Raw genomic sequence first — 22,993 nt, 5'->3', positions numbered from 1 at the left:
AAAATCTAGGGAGAGCAGGCAAAAATAAGGCACGTGGATTTTCTAACAGATAGACAGAAGTGAGGGCAAACAGAAGGCAGACTCTGATTTCAGCATCCATCAGGTTTGGGGGCCAGAGCCAGGAGTTTAGTAGCCCATTGCTATGAGACAGAGTTGGATCCCTCTTTACCACTCCTCCTGCTGCTCTGCTGCCCATACAGCATCCCTCTTGCTAAAGGACCTTGACCAGGAAAGGCCTGCAATGCCCCTTCCTCACCTGGGCTTGGCTGATAGTGTGTGGCAACTCCTTCAATTACTGATTTCAGCTTCCTGGGGGTCCCTTTCAAAGCAAGGTTCAGTAGTACAGAGGCTGCCCTGCCTCAAATCAAAAGAAGAAGCTGCTGCTGCTACATCGCCAGGTTATCCCCATGAATTAGCACCCCTCCAGGAGTCCCACTGCCTTCACCCCACCAGGCAATACAAAAATCAATTCCAGACTATTCTTGCAATAGAGCCTTGGCAGTGATGATTTCCTTTTCTTTAACATGCTTTTTTTCCTTCAAGGTTAAAGGAACTTTTTATTCTTTCTTTAAATAAAATAAATATCTGTATTTCCTGATTATATCCCTTTGTCCTTTAATTCTGTTCATCAACCATTTCTTTGTAGTTTCTTCCCAGCCTTTTTAGCTGAACTACAGGGATATCTGATTTCAGGGAAAGCTTTACGAAATAATTTACTGGGAAATTGTTCTGTGTCAGTGAGAACTTTGACTGAAATTGAGTTTTGCGCTAGAGTTTTGCACTCTGGCTCCTACTCCTTTTGAGACTGTCTCCAATGCGTTGGGAGGGGAGGGGAGGGGAAAGAGGAGGGGATGAATATACTGTGCTATGTTTGAATGACATTGCAAATTGAAACTAAATTGAGCTAAATGATAGAATGAATAATTTACAAGTCCAAGAGGAAGGAACTGCAGTGGAAGTAAGGAAGTAGATGCACATAACAGAAGTGGAGGCAAGAAGAGGCTCTTAAACTACTGCAGCACGGAAGAAAGTAAAAATGGCCCTGTGAACTGAATGCTGGTGTGCTGGGGAAAGTAATTTATAAACTCAGGTGTGCCCTGAAGAGGTGGAGGAGCAAATAACTCACTGCAAATAAGTTTTAACCCTTGTGACCGTTCAGGTAATCTGACCTACAGACAGCACTCTGGTCCCACTCATGCTGGTCTCAAGCAAAAGATCTGAATGGGCCCATCTGCTAGCAGAGGCTCTGCTTTCCTGGCAGCTCTGTGCAGGGCTCCTGGTGATAAACAATACTAAAGAAAGGGAGTATAACTGTGGTGAAAAACTTTGTCTGCTCAGAGCAAAAGAGAAAAATCAGTAGTGGTCTACTCAGAAATAAAATGATACTTTTCAAGACCATCAATAGAGAATCTAGGCGTTTGCTTTCATTTGTCAATTTTGCTTTCCTTTTTTCTGCTTATTCAATCTTATCAGTGAGGATTTGGCAGAATTGCTCGACTCAATATGAAAAAAACTGCAGGATAAATACTCTGTTTTCACTTTGCAGCTGAGCTCAAGGCAAGCTGTGCTGCTTGGTACCAGTGTAGTCTGCATGGAAGGAGCTTCTCCAGCCCCTGAGTCCTTGCCCATTTCAGTGGAGAGGTGTTTTCTAACCACTCCTCAGGAGCTCATTTTCAAACCCTGGCAGCAGGCTGTGTAACCCAGGAGCATTTGCTTTAATTATTCATTTGAATATCTGTATTACGTATTTACTTGTAATTTTGCCTCAGTGATGCTCAGCTTGCCTAATTTGCCAGATTTTCCCAAAACCTGAGTATGGGAAAAATGTCATGGGCTTCTGAGGCCCTTCATACATACCCATGTAGTCAGCATTTCCTCACAGCCAAGCAGCATTGATGGCAGTGCAGCTGGCAGATGGGGCAAAGACAGCTTTAGTTTTCTAAACCATGTTCTCTTACCATTTTTTTCTTGCTTTACCTCAGAGGAACAATCAGGCATAGGATTAAACATGTTTCCTTATTTTTGAAAACCAGTAAGAGCAACATGCTTTAAATTGCAGCAAAAAGAACTGCAAGTTGTCTGCCCAGCTCTGGTTTGAGACTAACTCTGAAGGATTTTTCTGTTTGGTGGTATTAATTTAACTTGGTAAAACCGGCAATATTAAATTAAATTGTGAAAACTCCTACAGGACGAAAAAAAACCCGCTTTAGGGAGAAGACGGTGATTCTGTGCTACTTAATTAATTATTTTTAAAAATCAGTGTATTTCTGAGCAACAAACCTGGAGTAGTTTCCTCAGGAGTTTTACTTTCCAAAAAAAAGGTAACCACCATTTTGAAGATGTCTAGAAGCCTATAATATTTCCATTTCAAGAGGTGCATTTTTCCCACAAAGCCATGTTCATAACTCATGGATTTATTTATTTAATCTAAAAATTAAGTGTCCTCAGGGTAAAGAATTTGTTAATGGGAAAAAAACAAAAAACAAAAACATGGATTTTGAAAAAACAGTTAAGTATTGTTTTTAGTGTTATACTTTGCTGAGAAAATTGTGAATGTTTTTGGGAAAGGGTTAATTTCTTTCTTGAAGTATTCATGCAACAATAAACAAATGTTGCCCCACTGCATGTCAGACAAGTACATTTTTTAATACAGCAATATGATGGTAGCATCTCTTGATACCATTTCAAGCTCACAGACCTGTGGTATATCCTGCCTTTGGCTTCTGTTACCAGTGTCAGCTCTGAGCTTGGCTTTGCTGGCAAGCTTTGGTCTGCTGCTTCCTTCAGGCAGAAGAGCTTTAACAAGCCCAAATGGTTTTCCTTAATTCCCCTAAATGATGTTGTTTCCTATTTTCAAAGTTTGAGATCTTCTTGCTCAGTGGCAGCTCTTCACCATGGGAAGGATTAATTGCATAATATGAAAAAGGGCTCTTTCAAGGGACCCATTCTTTAATAGTGTCAATGTTGCTGAAACTCAAAGAAACCTCCTTTGGGGAGCTTTTTTTATAAAGTAACAAAGAAAAGAGGGAGATCATAGCCAAATAGAGGGAGACCCAAACCCAACACAGTAGGTTATATGTTGTCTTCACTTCTTCAGCTAAAAATGCAAGTCTGTATTAGTTTTTTCTTCTAATCACCTTTACATACGCTCTCATGCTCTATTTTATCTCCCAACCCCTTTATATATAGTGAAAAGCAAGCAAGTTTGCTTCACAGACCACCATGGGTATAGACTACCATGCTGTCCTGGGACAGACTGGACCTAGATCAGCTCTGCTGGAAAGTACTGGACGTAATGCCTCCCTTTGGAAACAGTCAGCCATTTCAGAGGGTGACACCAACAGAATCAATCCTTGGAAAAGGCCAGAGCAGTTCACTTTGGCTGCTACATGCAAGTGAAGAGTCCAGTAGGGGGGCCAGAAATTAGTGCAAAGGTCTCTGTTGCTTTTGCACACAAAAGGTTACTTAGGTCTCTTCCCAAAGCACAGTCAGGGATCCAAAGCAGTGCGTGGAAGGACTGCAGGCAAGCCAGGCGTGAAGCTGGAAGCAGAAGCCAAGATCCATTGCAAGTTCCATGTTGCTGCAGTATTATATATCCCTAACACACCTCTCTAATGGGCACTTCCAGCCAGAAAGTCAGCTGCCCTCTAGGTGGTATTTTGTGCTTTGAATAATAAGCAATAAGAGTTTTGTTGGTCATTTAAATGCTACAGTTCCAAGTCTTTAAACACACTTAGCAGGTTCTGAATCTGTTTCTCAGCCAAGTGGCATTTTGAAAAGCATTAAGTTAAGTAGCCTCCTAGAATGATTTTGCATTCCCTCTTTGAGCTTTCTGTACCAGAGCCCACTTTGAATATATTGCTGTATTGATTTTGGTATTCTGCCACTCTGGAAGTTTTGTTCTGGATTTTTCTGTTGAAGCAGTTGCTCATTCAGATGTGTGTTCAGGGGGGAATTGGCTCCATGTGCCACCCACTTGGAGGTCACTTTCCTCTCACTCTCCCTCAAAGGCTGGATAGAAAGTGAGTTCCTGACCACAGGTGTAGGGACAACTCGGCGTGGATGGGACGTCCCCCAGCTGTTGAATCCTTTTGCTTTGGCATTCCCCTACCCAAAAAAACCCCTAGAAACTTTTGGTACTTCATTTAGAGAAAACATGGCAAGTTTTAGCTTTAGAGATAACTTTTCCAAGGCAATATAAATAGGTCAAATTAAGGAACAGCAGCAAAAATTCCAATGCAGTGATTATTGTAATTAATCAGCAGCATCAGAAGATTAGCATAGCCATGGTCACTAGTCCTAGATACTCTAATGAGACCAGAAGAAGAACAAGCAGATGCAAGAAAACCTCAGCATTCTGATGGGCTGTTTTTGCAGCATGGCCTCCTCTGGTCACCGGGTGCAGTGATGAAGTGGCACTCAGTCATGTTTGGAAATCAGTAGAAGCAATGACCACCAGGTCACGTGCTCAGGTCTTATCAGCCCTAGAGAATGGAAAGCTGAGCTCCTGAGATTTGCCTCACCTCAGTGACATTGCCTGCCTGACCAGACTTTGAAAGCCACTTCCTAATTGTAGATGTTCAGTTTGAGCCATCATGGCCTGATTTTTGAGGAACTCGCTCTAGTCATTGTCAAGGGGGGAACTTCCAAAGAGGATCTTCAGCCTTTACTTGCCTGTTTCGAGACCCAGATCTGCATGATGCAATGGAATGGAAGGGTAGAGTTGCTGACAAGCTGAGCTTCTGGCTCACCCTCCCTTTAGCTCAGCGTCTTTCTCACAAGCCAGTGTGCAAAAAACTGCAAAACCTAAGGCATAGATATAATCACAAAGGGTTTTTTTAAGTTGCTTTCTGTATCATCATTTCTAGAATCCAGCTACAGTTTTGTACGGTATGACATGCAGAGTATTTCCTGAGAGTTATTTACTAAAATGTGAGGGTGTGCTCTTCAGCTGCTTGATGTCTATCTGGAGAATTCAGGCAGGTGAACAAGTGTTTACTTCCACACATTCCCAGCTGGATCTAAATGTGGGAGCTTCTAAATACAGCTTTGACTTTTCAAATTAGAGGTGATAAGTATGTGAGTGGGGCAAGAACAGGGATGAGAACACAGGTTACACTAAGTTCTGTGCAGGTGTTGCTTCTCATATGAGTGTCACATCTACCAAGGGTGCCACATTTGGCTAATTTAGTCCTGCATTTTTCACCTGTCCCTCCATGGTGGTTGGCTTTAGAGGAGAAGAAACCTGAAACCTGACAGTAGCTGCCAGGTAACTCACAGTGCAAGGGGTGAGTGTGTAGAGGGGTGGGGGTGGTGTTTCTGAACAGCCTGACTTCCGCTGCCACGGGTAGAGTACCAGTGTGAGTCCTACCTGCAAATCCTGCTCCACCCCTCCTCTGGTCCCTCCTACCTGCACGAGGAGAATCACCTCTGAAAAGATTCAGTAATTTTAAACAGAAGAAAGGAAAATTAAAGAAGACACTTTTGGACAGAATGCTATTTCAGTTATTTTCAGCCAAGTCAGCCACTGTCATGTTTGGAATTAAAGCCATCAAATGCTCAATAAGAAAAATAATGGGTGTCTTGCACTGCCTTTTCTCATGGGATTTCATCAAAGGCTAAACCAAATAATATCATTATTGTTAATGAGGTAGACTAAGTGGCATTTAATTTGTCTTCTCATGAAACAAAGCAAACTTTAAAACTATGGACAGTCTGGTTTTGTCTAGCAGGCACACAGGACCTTTAGAGGAAATGGCACTGGAGAGAGACTTACTGCCTATGGGGGACAGGAGGACCACCCCAGCCACAAGATGATAATTTTTAAAAAGTCTAACTTCATGCTTTTTGTGCATAAGTCTGTGTGAGAGGGGTGCTCCTTCAAATTCCACTGCGTCATTTGCTTTGCATTCGGTTGGAAATTCTTAATCTGGAGCTCATTCTACTGAAAATCTTTATTATGCAAAATTCCCCCCTGACGTTTGTCTCATCAGTCAGGTCCTGAATGCAGATTGCAGTTCTGTCTGCAGAGTTACTCAAGAGCCTTTTCCATTTTAATAAGTGTTGGATATCCCAAGAGACTGGTAGACAATGGAGATTATACAGTACTTGTCAAACCTGCTGCTGTGCTTTCTTTGAAATACCCCAAAATGGAGGCAAAGAGGTAAAAGTTTTCTACTTGCCTTGTCTTCTTTTTCTTTTGGTACAATTACTGTGTGAGTCACACAGTGTTAAGAATATTTTGAAGGGGAAAGCTGATTATTAGGTACATAGCAATAATGAATCACACTTGATGGAAAAATAATTTTCCCCTTGTGTTTGTGCCACATTACCCAGGCCATCAATTAATGGAAAAATACAAATCCCTGCCTCATACAGAAATTTATCATAGGTTGAAATTTCTTATGGGAGAAAGGTGGCACGAACACCTTATTGATTTTGTAAGTAGGTGAGTTTTCAATGACAGGATAATGATACCAGCTATTATAGATCTCCAGGGAATTGTCATGACACTGCTGGCTCTAGTTATGAATGTTTTCTAGTCACCTCTACTCCAAGAAGCACCTTGCAATTTCTTGTATGTAAAGAGATCAGCATCTTAGAGACTCTCAAAATAGATTTACTATGCAGAATTAGGCTGCCAAGGCTAGGACACAAATGTCTGAAATAGAGTATTTCTCCAGAATTTTTTCTAATTTTTTAAAGGTTTAGTTAATGCACAAATTTTAGCCCAGTTTTCTGATTTTTTTTCCACTGCTGAGACAATTTTGTTCGTTTCACAAATCATGGTGCTCCTGTCTTTTTGTATGCCGAGGAATGCAACACACAAGCAAAGATGGAAAGTGTAGCACTGCTCATATCTGTTGGTTTAGTGCTCCTATCAAATCCTGCCTGGAACAAAAGGAGGCACAAAAGGAGGCTGCAGGGCAGCTGAGGGTGCTTTGTTCATGTGTCCCTTTTGTCTTAGCATGGCAATACCTCTTCTGAGAGAGGTTCCTGGATAATAGGAACCCATGGGATATTTTCTCTTTTGTGGAATGCTGGTGAAAACGCTTTGCATGATTTGTCTCTCTAGAGCAGATTAGCCTTTGTTATCTCTGGCATTGGAATTAATCACTGTGACAAACTTTTAGTTTAGGGTATTCTTTACACAACTAATGAACCAACATCAAAAAGATTTAATGGTGCAGTTACCTCCCTGAGTGCTGCATGAAAGAAGAGGGCAAAACATACCCATTCCATTGAGAGAGCTGTACTGATCTGGTACTTGGAACAAAAGCCCTTAATTTTCTTAAATGACTCTAGATAATTAGGTTTAGTAATTGGCTTTTGTTTTAATACAGCTTTGAAAGGCTAAACCACATAAATCTGTGTAATGCCTCAGAATAATCAGCAGTTAAGGTAACAGGTGTGTTTACCTTTGCAAAGAGTGCCTGTCCAAACTGGATAAAGATCTGTCAATTCAGTTACACGAGGAATCTTGAAATAGGGATTTCTTTGAACACTTTGGGGTGCAGAGTGGAAAATAAGGTATTTTGTTGCAGTGTTTAAGTACATTTTTGCAATGAAATACACTACTAATGATTTTTGGTAGAGTCCAATCACTGTGCACCCTAAATGAAGACCTAAAAGACTTTAAAACATCTACCTGATAAACTGTGCAACAGCCGTACTCTTGCCCTACTCTTGTTTTCTCTTACAAATGTGTATCCAAGAGAAGGTAGATGTCTCTGCACAGTCATACTCTGCAGTCACCTGACAGACCTCTCGGGAACCCATCCTCATTTGGCTGTTGCATCACATCGGGATTTCCTTTGCTTTTGTGTTGGGGAATTCAGTGGTACCGTGCTGGTATGTGTGTGATCAGAAAAGGAAACCACAGCCTAACTGTGAAGGTCCTCTCTCCAGTGTCTGGACTGGTTCTGCCTACAAAGACATCCGTCACAAATCTGAGAGAGCACTTCCTCATGCAGTGCAATGCTGAACTAAAAATTTGACAAGCATTCATGATTCTTGAAACTAAATCTGCAGGGGAGATGTGTATAATGACAGTGTTTCAAATCAATTTGCAAGCAAGCTGAGTTTAGAAGAATTAGAGCTGAAAGGGTTGCAAGAGAATTTGACTGACAACTAAGCAACAGCATGACTTTATGCATCCACATCTCTAAAAATCCAAGTATTAATATCTCTACTCAACACGTCATTGCTCATTGTTGATGCCTCATTCTTATTTGGCCCAGTCTTTCCTCTCCACTTGTACATTATTAATATCACTAGTCTGCTTTTAGTATTAGGACACTGTGATGGCCATAAAGAAATGCACAGTTCAATAGCTGAGAGCTGCAAGGGAAGTGGTTTCTCCCTTGTTTTCTTTAAATGGAAATGCTGTGGGGATTTTGTTGGTTTGGGGGGAGGGGAGGGGACGGGTGGGTTTTTTTAGATGGGTTTCTGCTGCCAACTATTAGCAAATCTTGGTGTTCATGCAGCATGCTCTGCAATTAACAGAAATTGTGTAATTAACTGATGTCGCCACTGCATTGTGAAAGAAAGAGCAAATGTCCCTATCCTTTGGCAGGGATAAGTGACAGAAAATTTGCATTATAATAGTGACTTCCATTCGGAAAAGTTGATCTTCTTTTTTTCATATTTTTACTCTCCCCAAATCTGCAAGGTAGGGAGCTCATGACCTCAGATAAATGGAATAGCAAAACACTGTGCTTGGATGTAGTTATACTAAGCTGGCTTTAGTATTTAAACTCCAAGACAGAATGTTTTCCTTGGGGTGGGTATAGTTATAGTACATTTTCAGCCTGTATCTCTAACCTCTCCATTCCTGAGGCATAGTGTAGCCGCTGACCACAGCAGGACATTCTGGGAAAATAGAGCTGGGAATGGGAACCTTTAGTAGCACCTTTTGTTAAGGGTTTAATAGTTTGTGAGAAAAGGCTTTGGGGTGTATTTGGTAGCAAGGAATAACTTCTGGATACCATCTCTTCCCAAATGGCCAAAGCTATTATTGTTGGCAGTCTTATTTCTCCCAGTGAAAAGGTACTTCTGACATGCTAAGCATCTCTTGCTGAAGTAAAAATAGCCTTTGTTTGCATTCATGTTCCCTGTGTAATTTCTTGTGTCTTTTTTCACTTTCGCCATTCTTGCCTCTATAATTTTCTTTCTATGCATGATAATTTTTACTGCCATTCCATTTTCTAATATTCTTCTAGCTCATCTCTCTATTTTACTAGTCTACCTCTAACCTGGTTTTCTTTTTCCTTTCCCACGTCACAATAGGTTCTTAAGCGCTTTTTTGTCTCACAGATCTGATTTCTTTGATGCACCTGTATGCCCTTCTGCCCTCAGCTCTGTGTTGGTTCTTATCTCTTATCAGTTACATTTCCCTGTGTACTATTCACAGTGAGGATAAGCAAACTTACTGTAACAGGATGAGTGGCTAATGCACTCTGAAGGATGTAGTGTATTTGTCTAAGTCCCAAAAGCTCCACAGCCAAGACAGTCTAATTCCTGCTAAGAAGTGAGACAAGGGTTGTAATTGATCAAATAAACTTTTGGACATCATAATATGAATATAGACTTGGTGTAGAAAAGCAAGCCAGCACAGATCATTGTGTCACTTTGGCCTTCAGATACTTAACATGTTAGCATGTTGGGAAGAATGATTAAGTAGAGTTTGTTTGCAATCCTTAGGCAGCACTTTTTTGGGAAAAGATGGACTGAATTTAGTAAGGCTTGTTTCAGTTTTCTGTGCTGGATATAATTTGCTCAGTGGAAAATTGGGTCACAAAGTGGAAAGAATGTTAGTTACCATTTTCAAAGCTCTTTATTTTTCAGTTCCAAGGAAATGAAACTGAAAGTTTTTGACACATAACTGGTCCTGTGTTTACTGCCATCTGCTCTTTCTTCTCTTTGGGCTGTGCTTTGGGGCCGAAAGCCTCTCTCATCATACCCAATTTTACTCCAGAAGCCTGTCTCTGCTCACTTTCCCTTTTTATTGTGTCACTCTATTGAAAGGGAAAACGTGCATTCAAGATGTGGAAAATGGAAGAGAGAGTGTGGTAGTCTTCCGACCAGAAAGTTTTATCTCACTAGTTTGAAATATCTGTATGGGCAGAACTCTGATTATGCACAACTATGTAGTTAATCAGAGCTGAAGTAACAAGAGACTTCTGGTGCATCACCATCTTCTCTCACCTGGGCTCTGATCCAGTGGTAACTGAGAGCCACAGACTCCTGGCCATTAGCACAGGCTCCTGGCATCTGAACGTGACTCTCATTCAGCCTTCAGGATGGGACTGCGTGGTTAAACAAAGTGAGAGGGCATCTGGATTTCCTTGTGCACAGATAAAGACACCAGCTGTTTCTGCCTGGAATGGCCACATGTTTGTTTATGGGTGAGAAATTTTTTTCAAATTTTTTGAAATTTTTTGAAAATAGATCTAGACAAAAGGCCTTACAGAAGGAAGCTGCATAGTGTCTGCAACAAGTAAATGGCAAATCTCTGCAGCATTCTGAAACTTTTAAATGCTTGCCTCTTCTTTGGTAATTCCTTTAAGAAGTCTGAAGAAGTTAAAAAAATCTTGGTAGCTTCCCAGGGAAAATCCTGGTAATTGGTGAAAGTGCTTTTGTTTTTCTGAGACAATACTCTGTGCTAGCTTTAAATCTGATGGGGCTTGTATTTACATATAGCTGGAGACCATCACAGTATATAATGCATAATTCAGCCTGACCCTAGTGTGTTTCCCAAAAAATAGGCAACATTCTTATGAGGGAGGGGTTGAGAGTTCAGAAAGTTTATGTACAAGCAGTTCAATTAAAGTCAGGAGTATGTAGTGTTTCATACTCAGAGAGGGAAAGTTTATACGCTTAGTAAAAGAAGTTTATTGAACTTAATTTTGCCCTCTTTGCTGACACTTTGGTAGAAGAGTTCTTCATTGCTGCTACAACTTTGAACTGTGGAGCTTCATTAATCCAAGCAGAGGCCCCTGTGAAACAAGCCAGTCACTGCCCTCTCTTCTGTACAGTGTTGGAACAGCAGCATGAATGGATGGTTGCAGTGAAAAGAAATTAAATTGCTGTGTCAGAGGTCTCCAACGATAGGTTTCTTAGCTTGTTAGCTTCTTAGCTGTCTGAGGGATTTGGGGCTCTTGGAACTGGTGTTAAAAAAGTTTGCATCAGTCTGCATACCAAGCAAACATTACGGAACACAGAGGAGAAAGTACAGCAGAATTTCTTAGTGACTCAAATGTTATAGCCGTGATGACTAAAGGACTGGCAATGCACTAGAAGGGTTCTGTGACTATAAACTTTTATATATTTTCTGGCAATTTGCTCTAACAGAATTAACTACTGTACCCAGTTATATTATTTATTTATTTATTTAAGTTAATTTATATATTATTTATTTATGCATAACATATTTTTTATTTCACGAGGTTATTGAGATATATATCATTTTTACCTGCATTTTGAGATAACAAAGAAGTGCCATAAATGATACCATCTTGTCTTTGCTTGATCTGTTGGTGTATATGATTTACATTGCATTGCTATTAAATTTTTATTTGGACCTTACTGTACACTTGTATCACCTCACATTCAGGAGTAGGTAATGGGGCTGTCATTTTGGTAGATCTGCATGTGGTAGTTGGTAGTTTGCAGTGGTCCCTCCCCTAGTGACCTTCTAATGCAAATAACTGATGCAGCAGTTAAATGATACTTTTAGCAGTTCAATCCCAGTATTTTCTATGTGGTTCCTCACATGCTTGAATTCTGAATGCCTCAAAGCCTTGAAGAAATTTATAAAGCAATAGTGGTTTTTATCATCTTGAGCGATACATTTTACATGTTTCACGGATTTTCTTACTTTAAAAATACCTGGATTTTCCTCTTGTGTTTAGTCCCAGGTTCAAAATGAATCACAAGTACTGGAAATGAAAAAAATATATAACAGGAATGAAATGGTATCTCCTTTCAAAAACATTTCAATCACCTCTTTCAATTAGTCTCAGCTGGGAATGTTAAATATAAATGTTAGATTTTGTAACTTGTTTGCTGTGAATTGAATAGGATGTAAATCCATCTCTGTGAGCATGCACAGTTAATGATGAAATAACCGTCCTTCCCTAGCTAGTATACAGAAGGATGAAATGACCAGTGTAACTCAGGCACTTCTGAAAATGTAAATATGCCTTATTCTGGTTGTCTCAGGTATTATTAAAATGAAAGCAATAAAGAGAAGGGAAGAAAGAAGGGATGGAGGGTCAGGAGTCTCTCATAAGTACGTTTGGCTTCTTTAGACAGAATTTATAGGTTATGCTGATTTTCTTTAAAAAAATACAACACAGGCTGTACTAAGACACCTAAAATAGATCATTCACTGTCAAAAGCCTGAGCAGATAATTGGGATTTGACAGTAATTTCAAACAAGTTGCCACTGTAGGAACATCAGGCAAGTTTCTTTGTCTAGGTACTCATTACTTGCCCCTTTTAAGTCCTACCAGGTTTCAGACAAGAGATGATGTTGCAAACTGAATAGCTGCAAAATCTTCCCTTTGTAAACAGAAATAATTAGGCATACACTGGAATTCAGAAGACATGACATACAGTACTACCATTTGCTGATGTTTCTACCTGGCTTTTTTATTCTGCAGTCATCTGCTATTGACTTCAGCTCACATTTCTCAGAAATCTCTCTGCTCCGCAATCCTGCTACATCATCAAATGGAAATACAGAAGCAAAACACTCCTATCCAAATTTAGGCAGATGGACAGGTAGCATTATCTAAGGGCTCTACTTTACTGCAGCACACTCAGGAACCCTGATTCCACTGGGGGATGGAGATGTTGGATATGATAGGGATTTCTTCAGTGTTAGAATGCTGACTGTAAAGAAATTACCCTTTTGGATAATGATTTATATCACAATGCAAAAGTGGATTGATTTTTACTCTTGAGATTAATTATGAGGAGAAGTAGGCCTTGATGTAGTTTCCACTGAAACAATGATTGAATTCTCATTGACTTCAGAATAAAAATAGACATGCTTAGTTTTACTGTTTTGCAGATATGTTTCTTATTAGAAAATATTTCCTTTTGTTACTAATATTTATGGAGACAGAGGAAGTGGGAGAGTAGCTAATAATTGGTTAAAGGTGATACTTTTCATAATGAAGTAGAAGATTCTTATATTTAATGAGTGGGAAAAAGAATGGCCAAAGGATTAGAGAGATACAGTCCAGATAAACAGCTCTGGTCTTTGAGTGCACGTGTATCAAATCTACTGAGTTATTTCAGTTATCTGAGATTCTGGCCCATAAAATCTAAAAGCATCCAGCATCATGTCTATTCACCTTGCCAGTTCCTGTGACTAAGCTGTAAAAGTGAAGAATTGCAGCAGCTTATAGTAAGGAGGATAAAGGAGCACCAGTATATGTGCAGGCAAAGAAGAAAGCAGTAATGCTTGTGGAAATTACAGATAAATAAGATCCAATCTCCATTCACATGTGAGAGTTTCTCTGTAAACCAGCATACATTGCTTGGAAAAGAGTGGTGACAGGGGAAAGCTAATAGCATTTCCCATAAACTTTGTTCAGTCTACTCATGAGCTCCATACAGCTAATTTGTTGAGAGGGCTCTTCCAAGTGGGGATCTATTTCCCAAAACAATTTCTTTATGGATGAAAGTCAGTAATAATATTTAAAGCAAATAGACTATATCCTTATTCAAAGGATATGCTCATGTGGAATCTTCACAGTAGACCTAGATGGCTCACAACGTCGGAAATCAAATTACTTCCAGAGTAATGGGAAATTTTAATAGAAAAAATCCAGCATTCCATAGGCTGTGAAGCTGTGCTTGGAGAGTGGAAGAGCAAGCTCCCCTGTAAAGTTTCTTGCTGCCTGGCTTTTCATGTTATGTTGGCACTGCAGTAGCACTATGTTACAAGGTAGAACACAGGCATCTACGTCCCATCATAGCATATTCTCTCTCAGGCATATCCTGACCTAAGCAAAGGAAGTTGTTTCACTGGCAGTCTGAAATTTCCCCAGTGACATAGTTTGAGTATGTGTCTGGCTTACATTTGCATTCCAAAATGAGGAATGTTTCTTCTAAAAGACTCAAGGTAGTTGCTGAAGGCAAAGCTATTTCAGTCTTCCTGTTCCTCTTCCTACTCTTAGTAGGTGCTGTGGCTGAAGAAAGCAGGGACTACTGTTTCAAAGTCTGCTTTTATTGGACATAAAGTCTGCTTTTATTGGAGAGGAGAGGAGAGGAGAGGAGAGGAGAGGAGAGGAGAGGAGAGGAGAGGAGAGGAGAGGAGAGGAGAGGAGAGGAGAGGAGAGGAGAGGAGAGGAGAGGAGGAAGGATTACAACAGTGAAGCTGTGTTGAACACATCAGTTTGGAGGATGTGATGCTGATTTACACTAGCTGAGAATCTGGCATCCAGTGCATTTGGGAAAGAAAATGTACAATGGCATTAAAACCCACCAGATTTATTCTCTATTATATCAGATTTGTGCTTAATGCCTTTCCAGTGGACTAGGAAAGGACAGTTCCATTTTAACACTTTACAGCTTCTTCAAGAAAAATAAACAACACAGAAAATAAACAACCAAACCCAAACAAAACAGCTGACTCGGGCTTTAATCTTTTAGTGATGCATTTCTGGAAAACTTCTGGTTTTTTTACTGGTCATGGAAAGTGAATAATATGTTTGATGGTTAGTATTCTGCTATTGTTGTCTCCTCTTCATTTTTTGGCTTCATATTATTTAATTTCTGCTAGGTGTTATTTCTAAAGAGAACAGAATGAACTGAGGGCCTCACACCTACATACCCAGGTCTTTTATCAATGTTTTTTAATGACTAGTACTCTGCTACAAGCCTTCTAAATTTACCTGCTAAATTATTGTCAGTTCCCTCCCCAGTCCTGGATACATGCACATATACAGATATATATATGTGTATGTATATATGTGTGTGTGTATATATATATATATATATATATATATATATATATACACACGTGTGTGTGTGTATATACATAAATGTATATATGTATGAGAAATTCTTTGGCACTGGTTAGGGATGAGACCAGTGGGGCTGTTTACAGAAGGCATTCTAACCCTTTATGTGGTTTAATAAGGAATGCTTTCATTTGTGGAACGTGGAAGTGATAGAAAGCTGTGTTTTCTTTAAACATCTAGAATTTAGTAGAACTCCAGTTCTCTCTAGTAGCTTCTGTAGAGTCATCAAAAACCTAGAATATTGTATTCTCTTAAGGCCAGCCATAGGCATTTGCTGTGGGGGATGAGCATGACTACCTGGTGATTTTCTCAGCAGCTTTCAAGATGGGATATGAGTAGAAAAGCCCTTTGGATTTCCAGAACAGATGGAATTGCTCATCTGATTTCACTTCTGCCCTAGATTTCAGATAATCTGGACAACTATGATGATTTTCACCCCTTACTAAGAAAGCTAGTTAGGTCTTTTTCTAATCACTTATTCGCTGTTGTCATACTGAGTAGTTCACCAACTTTGGAGCAGTAGAATGAATTGGGAAAATGCCCTTATTTTCTGCTTTGTAAGTGAGGAACCAAGGTATTGAGAAGTAAAAAGCTTAAAAAAACTTCATCAAGATCTGCAGGATGTTGAGACAATTTTGAATGCAGGACATTGAAATAGACTTCCAAGATTTCTAACTGCAATGAATTAGCAAAGGCATATATTAAAATGTTTTCATATATCATGGGGAATCCTAAACTCTATGTCAGTGGAGAACTGACTGAAATAGGAAAGTCCCATACATGAGTGCAACTGTTTTCCAATGCCTTGTGATTTGCTTTGTTGTGAAAACAAAATTCTGCATGTGGCAGTCTAACGCTCTGCTTTATCACATGTAAGGCAGATGGAACAGGTTGTTATTTTAACTGTCTTTTTTATCAAAGCTAAGGTAAGAACTTACCTGCAGGTGGGAGGAGGAAGCAACACGTGGAGAATATGTCCTGCTCTTGTACTCATGGTTTCCTCTCTTTTCTTTTTCAGTGAGTATGTTTTTGAACACATTAACCCCCAAGTTCTATGTTGCCCTGACAGGCACATCTTCATTAATCTCAGGACTTATTTTGGTAAGTACTACATCTATTAATATCACTTTAGAATTTGATTTTGATGTCCAGAATTGTATTTCAGGCTTCATGCAGATTAATAGGTATAATTTTTCCTTCTGTAAATTTACAGTTCTGTAGCACATAAAATTTGTCTTTGTATGTCTCTTTCTGTGGGAATGAAAAAGAAAAAAAAAAAAGTGTTTCAGTGCTGTGTCTTTGAAGATAAAAAAAGTCTTGAAGAACAATGTGACTCACTAACAACCCTACAGTAATTCTTAACGAGTGTTTGCACATTAGGTGCTTTCCTTGACAAGTACTACTGAAATGAAAAAGGCCAATAAAAGGAAGAGGAGGAAAGGTACCAACTATCCCAGCATAGCGCGGTTCTTTCTGAAAGATACAGCAGGACTTAGTAGAGAAACACCAGTTCTGGTGCCAGGATTCCAACGGATAATTATTTCAGATCTTCACTTCTAGAATCTTTCCCAGTACATAGCTGCCTATGTGCTTAAATGTCTATATTTTTAAACCATTAAAAAAAACCTCCTCCCATATGTAATTCTTGAGGGCTTCTTTATGCAAATTGATGCAGTGGAGTGAATCATAATACTATCACAATGCAGGAGTCCAAAGCAGAGCATTTTCTCTGAATTTTATTAAATATCTTCATAGAAACAAATAGAGATTAAAAATATAGGAATTAACAGGGTGTACATATATACTATTGTATGTGGTCTCCTTTTGTTTCCTCACTGCTGAGAGCTGGCTTCTGCTTACACAAATGAATAGTGTAACACAGCATAACACAAAACAGATCAGAATGATCCTCTAGTCCAGCTGGCTGGTGACCTCAGGACTGACCAAAAGTTAAAACATGTTATTGAGGGCATTCTGCAAATGCCTCTTAAGCACTGACAGGCTTGGGGCATCCACCACCTCTTAAGGAATCCTGTTCCTGTGTTTAACCACTTTCTCAGTGAAGATATTCTTCCTAATGTTCAGTCTTATCCTCCCATCACAGCTTTGAACCATTCCCATGTGACTTGTCTGTAGATAGCCAGAAGTGATCAGCCCCTCCCTTTCTCCACTTCCCCTCCTCAGGGAATGGTTGCCTTTCCTTTAGTCTTCTTTGTTCAAGTTGTACGCTTTTAAAAATCTGCTGGATACAAGCTGTAGACCCTCCCTCACCACACCAAACCAGGCATGTAACTGGGGGACAAATGAGACCAAGTGTAGGCTATTGTAGTGATAAGTGCAAAGAGGAGCAAGAGGAAGCAGGGCTAGAGGCTGGTTCACATCACCTCAGATCTGCTAATCTCAGAGAAACCTGAAAGCAGCTAGGATCCTAACTGAACACTATCAGTTTGGTTTGAGAAATCCACATCTCTCACTTCCACACTGCCTGCAGCCTATGTAGATAAACAAATGGCATCCTTGACTACTTAATGCCTGTGAGACTCTCATCACTCAGATGATTTCAGGTATAAAGCAGCAGGTGCACTGCTGCTGTGCCTTGCTCTGAGTTTCCTCATAGCGGAAGGCAATTACCTAATGTTTGCACCTTGGGCATTCATCAGTCTTGTATGGATTGAGCCCCAAAGCACTTGACAGAGCTCCAGAGAGATCAACAGAACTTTCAGAATATGAGAAAGAGCCAGACCTGTACAACTTGGATTCAGTTCAGCAGAACTCACTCAAATGCACAGGAGGAAAATAATGTTACATGCAGCACTGTCACTCAGAAAGAAGAAAATGAGAAAATGCTGGGTGCCACCACCAAGATGAGAAGGATTGAGAGAAATAACGTGGGTTTCACAGACACGGTTCTGTATTTGTTGCTACAGGGCAAAGACAGCAGGAGGAGGTGGCAAGACAAAGACAGTTTATTTTTGCCCTATTGAATTACATTACAAAATCAAACAGGAGTAAAAACTTTGAAGAGTGACTAATTTATGTGGAACTAAATTCATCATCGCAAATGTAGGTACACTTTATACTGTATTCATGAAGGCAATTTCTAAGAAATGAGCTCAGCGGGTGACCTGTGAGCAAGAAATTCCTAAGTGCTGTACTTTGATGGGAAGTACAAGAAGGAAGTGGCAAGAAGTACTCAAGACTATGATATGGAGAACGGGCAAAAGAATACCAATAGACACCTTTCATGAAGACATCCGATTGAGCCTTAATCAAAAGAAGTCACTTAGTATTACATGAGAAAGTCCATTATGAACAAGTTGAAGAAACAGTGAGGTGATGGAGGTGTAGACACAGAAATGAGACTGAAAGCCTTTTTTTTTTTGGTTTGCTTTTTGTATCTTCACTGCTGCTATCAGTTGTTTGCTGTTCATATGGCACCTTCCTGAATGTGAAAAACGCATATAGGCCAGACAGGTAACAGCCAGGAACCTGAGATTGTAGGGACCACTGTCTGTGCTGAGAGGAACATGTTTTCTGTAAATTTGATAATGGAAAAAGAATGTGAAAAAGAAGCAGATGTGGTCATGGAAAGAAGAAACTGCAAGTTGACCAGATCACACATCAGAAAAGACAGCTGATTAAGTTCTAGTGAGGTAGTGCTAGCTTGTCATTAGCCCAAGTGTGCTTCAGATTAAATATTTCTTAATCTTGCTGTTCACCAGTGGCTCAGTTTTACATGCTGTTTACCATGACCATGGTGAATTGCCCACATTGCCACACACTTACATCACAGCATCATCAGTTCTAAAGGATTCTTAGTCCTGTTAATGGTATTAAGTGAAGTTCTTATATAAAATAAACATTCTCTTGTCAAATCTACATCACTGGGGTACTTTCTAGGCTAGATGTACTATTATTGCTTGGAATTTTCCACCATATGGGCTGGCAGATTTCTTTCCATTATCAGTTGGCTCCAGTTCCTAATCAGAAGGAGAAATCACAGCACCGCAGGTTATGAAATAATGGAAAATTCCATCATTTGAGAAGTATGGTAACTGATGGGAAAGTGATTGCTTTTCCTAACTCATGTTTGGGTCATGAAACAATGACTGCAAAGTTCAGCTTTGGGCAATTGAATACTACATTACTCCTTTGCAAAACACTACACTCCTCTCTTATTTTGTCTCATACTTTGTTTTAATTCTTTAGGTAAAATTCTGGCCTCACTGCAGGCAATGTGACTTAATTGAAGCAAGGATTTCAGACCTTTTTTCTTATAGGTCAGAACTGTGCAGAAAATACTTTTCTATCTCAAGCATTTTCCTTAAGAGTTACTTGACTACAGAACATAGTTAAAAATTAACAATTTGGCATATATTCACTTCATCCACGCACTGTTGTAAGCATCAAAAATATGAAGATTTAGTCCACAGTTACACTAGAAATACTGTATTGGAAACTTGGTTCCACCACAGTTACTTTTAATCCAGTAAAATGCAGTGTGCTGTCTCACAGAATACAATGAGCTGCATTGTATTTGGTGTCTGGGAGACTGAGGTTTTCCACAGGTAGGGTAATAAAACTGTCACAAAACACACCTAACATCCAGTAAATGCTGTGAACTAGAACTATGCAAACGCCACTGAGATTTCTAAATAAAGCCTAAATATTTAACATACAGTTATCACCAAAGTTGCTTAGCAAGCATGTGAGGCACTTGCACTGCAAACTGATAGGGTCTCAGTTCTAACAAAGCACAGGTAGAAGTGAACCTCAGACTGAAATCTCCACAAGAATTCCTCGTTATTCTACTTCCAAGCTTGGGAGAGTAGTAAGTGTCTTCTGCTACACAGTGAAAAACATTCTGCAATGAATAAATACCAGGTCTTTCAGATGCAAGAATTAGAAAGCCAGCCTACAGAGGTAGAGCATGAGTCTAGACACTGCCTAGCATTGAGCTGCAAGGCTGTTTGCTACTACCCAAGTACGTAGCACACTCTCAGAGTCACAGCCTTTTGTAGCCAATGGTGCCAGTACAGGAAGTCTGAGAGAGAACCTGAGTAAGACAGAAGGACTTGTCTTCTGTAGATACTAATTGTTTCACTACCTTTGTGTAGTCTGCTGCAGAGGGCCAGAAAGGTGGCTGAGTTCTGGGTGCTGCCACAGACTCTGCAAAAGTCTGACAGCTGTTCAGGGACAGTCTTTGAGGGCTGAAAAGCAATACATGGTAACCATTCAAAGTTTCTGCACTGCTCAGAGAAGGATCAAGGTCAGGAAGGGCAGAATCATTGTAGGGAGTTCCTAAGAAAATGGAAACCCTTGCCAAGGAGCAGATGAGAGAGGAAGGGTCTATTGGAAGGCAGGCTGTAACCCAGTCCACAGACAGGAAAATGCTACCATAACTAGGTGGTGTCTACACAGTGCTGAGAGAAGTAATACACTTAATCCAGGCAATGTATTATTTTCTTTTGCATTTCTGTAATTCCAGAGGTGGATGAAGTAAACAGCTATTGATTTTGAATACGCTGCCCACTAGCACTGCATGTGTGTTCTTCTGCTGACTCTTGGAGATGAGACAAATGGGGGTTCAGTAACCAGGAGCAGAGTCTAAGAGGATGCTTTTTGGTTGTATTTAATCTAGAAGGAATGGGGGGCTTATTCTTCAAGGCTATCATCAAGGACACTCAGCATGGTCAGAGGCATGCTGTTTCCTAGAGCCAAGATGGGCAGGACTGGAGGATAAGGAGTCACTGGCTACCCCTAATAGCTAAATAAAACAGACCAACAGCTTGCTTTGTTGTAAGGCAAGCAGCATTGTATAGTCACACTCATATGGATAAACACTCTTGCTTCCCAAAACATGGATTGTCTTTTCCATAGTGTCTACTGGAAACAGCCCCTGGGCTGTAATACACCTGGAACATTTGCAGTCATTGCCTGGGAGAGTTTACACACAGGTCAGGTAGTGTGCTAGCAAACAAACAGCATGAGTTATTTGAGCCAAACCTGTGCTGTGGTCCCTTCTGTTTATAAAATAGGCTTAACCATGGAATCAAGTCTTGCCAGCACTATGCTGTTCCTCCAGAAAGTAAGTTTCTTTTAAATCCATGAGATTGGTTCAAGAGTACTCCAAATCTACCCCTCTAAGACCTGAAAGTCTCATTACAAGGCTGAAAGAGAAATCTGAGCTGTGGAAGTTGCTGGCAAAGGAAGTCCTTTAGTGCTTCTGTTGTAGACTCCATACACATACACTAGGAGGGAATGATAGAGTGTTTGCTCTAAGAGAGGTTGCCTGTCTCAGATATGAGAAACAGAAAAGCATCATTCAAATCATGGACAGACATTGCTCCCTGGTCCAGTGAGAATCACCACAAAAACCATCCCTTGTGAATTGATGCATATATAATGGAATATATGTTCTGAAAAACTGCAGGAAGATCAGATCTGATAGCCAAGTGATGTGGAATAGATTCATTGCTACAGAGACAAAAAATTATCTGGGATTGTTTGTATGTGAAAGCAGAGATAAGAAAGAGGATGACTATAACATTTTCATTGCACAAGGGAAGAGAAGTGTATTAAGAAAACAACATTTCCAAAATCAGATGCTCTCAGATTAAGCAATACCTATACCAGATTAAGAAGAAAAATTCTTAATTGCATTTCTTAACACACAAAGCTGGAAATGTTCAGAACAGGGTTTTAACTTGGCCCTTGGGAACCCCAAAATCCCTTGAGAGTTTGGAGATGTTTGACCCTGTTTTAATTTGAAAGCACAGGCACCAACTAGAAAGACCCCCAAGAAGTTTGCCGCTGCTGTGGCAGTGGAAGATGTCTGAAGATGAGCTCCTGTCCCACTGTGTGTATATGAGAGAAATGGGGTGGCTTTTTCTTTCAGAAGTGGTGCAGAAATTACCTTTCTGATAAATTTCCTCTCTACTCCAGATCTCTGTCAATGAGTAATTAATCCTTATAGTAATTTATTCTGTCAGATGATCTCTCATCTGCTGAACTGTTAAAAGATTTTTGACTTCACATGGCTTTCAAACTGGATGATGCAGTTAGAAGTCAAATTTGATTTACAGAAATCAGGTTTCAAACCAGATGATGCTAAGATGCAAAAATTCTCTAAAAAGAATTTATTGTTTTGACTTAAGTACCAAATTACAGATTTTACCTCTTCATACACGCTGTGCAAATCACTCCAAGCAAAGGCTTATGATGATGATCATGATTTATGGCTTTAATTTCTAAGAGACAGTATGGATTGAGATCTGGCTGATGTTTCCTGGCATTGGATTCACTCAACATAGCAAATACTTTTCAAAGCTGCCTTAAACAATATATGAGCTTCAATGCCATTTTTAAAAATAATTAATGTATTTGTGAGTCTAAGGAGGCAGACTTACAGCTGTGTCACATGTTTGAGCAAGTTTCTGTCACTCAGCTGAACTGTAGCAGAGACTACATTTATGTCTATGTACGTTGTTTCTGATTGTCCCCTCAGTTTCATTGAAATTCAGTGTGACAGCTTCCCAGCTGGTATACATTTGTGCAGGACAAGTGGGCTCAAGTGTGCTTTTGTGCTGCTCACTCCCTCTCTGGGTTTTACTGACCTCATCTAAAAGCTGCTCATGACTGAAATAATGAGCAGGAATTTATTAGCACATTTTGCAAACCCTTTTTTATTTCCTCTCCTAGAGAAAGTACAAAGCTTGTTAGATATGGTCTGAGTTTTGCACAGCCAGTCTGGCTGCTGTACCTGAGTCCCTTACTTAGGCTGTAGTGAAATTCTTACGGAGTGTCCCTTGCCTCAGTGCAAGACTATAATCCTTCATTCCTAACACACTCTCCCTCTGAGGCTTTGGACAGGTAGAACTGTGGCTTTTGTGCCTTGCTTTGTTTCAAAGACAGAACAGAAACATGTTCACAGCAGATGTCTGTATCTTATGGTG

The 22,993-nt window shown here is 40.0% G+C and overlaps 1 protein-coding gene across 2 annotated transcripts in view; it reads left to right on the top strand.

Annotated features, from left to right (window-relative positions):
- The window catches only part of ST7 (suppression of tumorigenicity 7), a 136,507-nt gene that overhangs the window by 60,903 nt on the left and 52,611 nt on the right, over window positions 1-22,993 (top strand). For both annotated transcript variants that reach the window (XM_038155201.1, XM_038155202.1), the window contains exon 2: window positions 16,057-16,139. In XM_038155201.1, the coding sequence (XP_038011129.1) occupies window positions 16,057-16,139 (83 nt within the window). The remainder of the gene's footprint in view (window positions 1-16,056; window positions 16,140-22,993) is intronic.

This window comes from Motacilla alba, chromosome 1A (assembly GCF_015832195.1).
Source record: "Motacilla alba alba isolate MOTALB_02 chromosome 1A, Motacilla_alba_V1.0_pri, whole genome shotgun sequence".
Classification (NCBI taxonomy): domain Eukaryota; kingdom Metazoa; phylum Chordata; class Aves; order Passeriformes; family Motacillidae; genus Motacilla; species Motacilla alba.
Note: the sequence above shows the minus strand (reverse complement) of the source record. Positions and strands in the feature narration are given on the sequence as shown.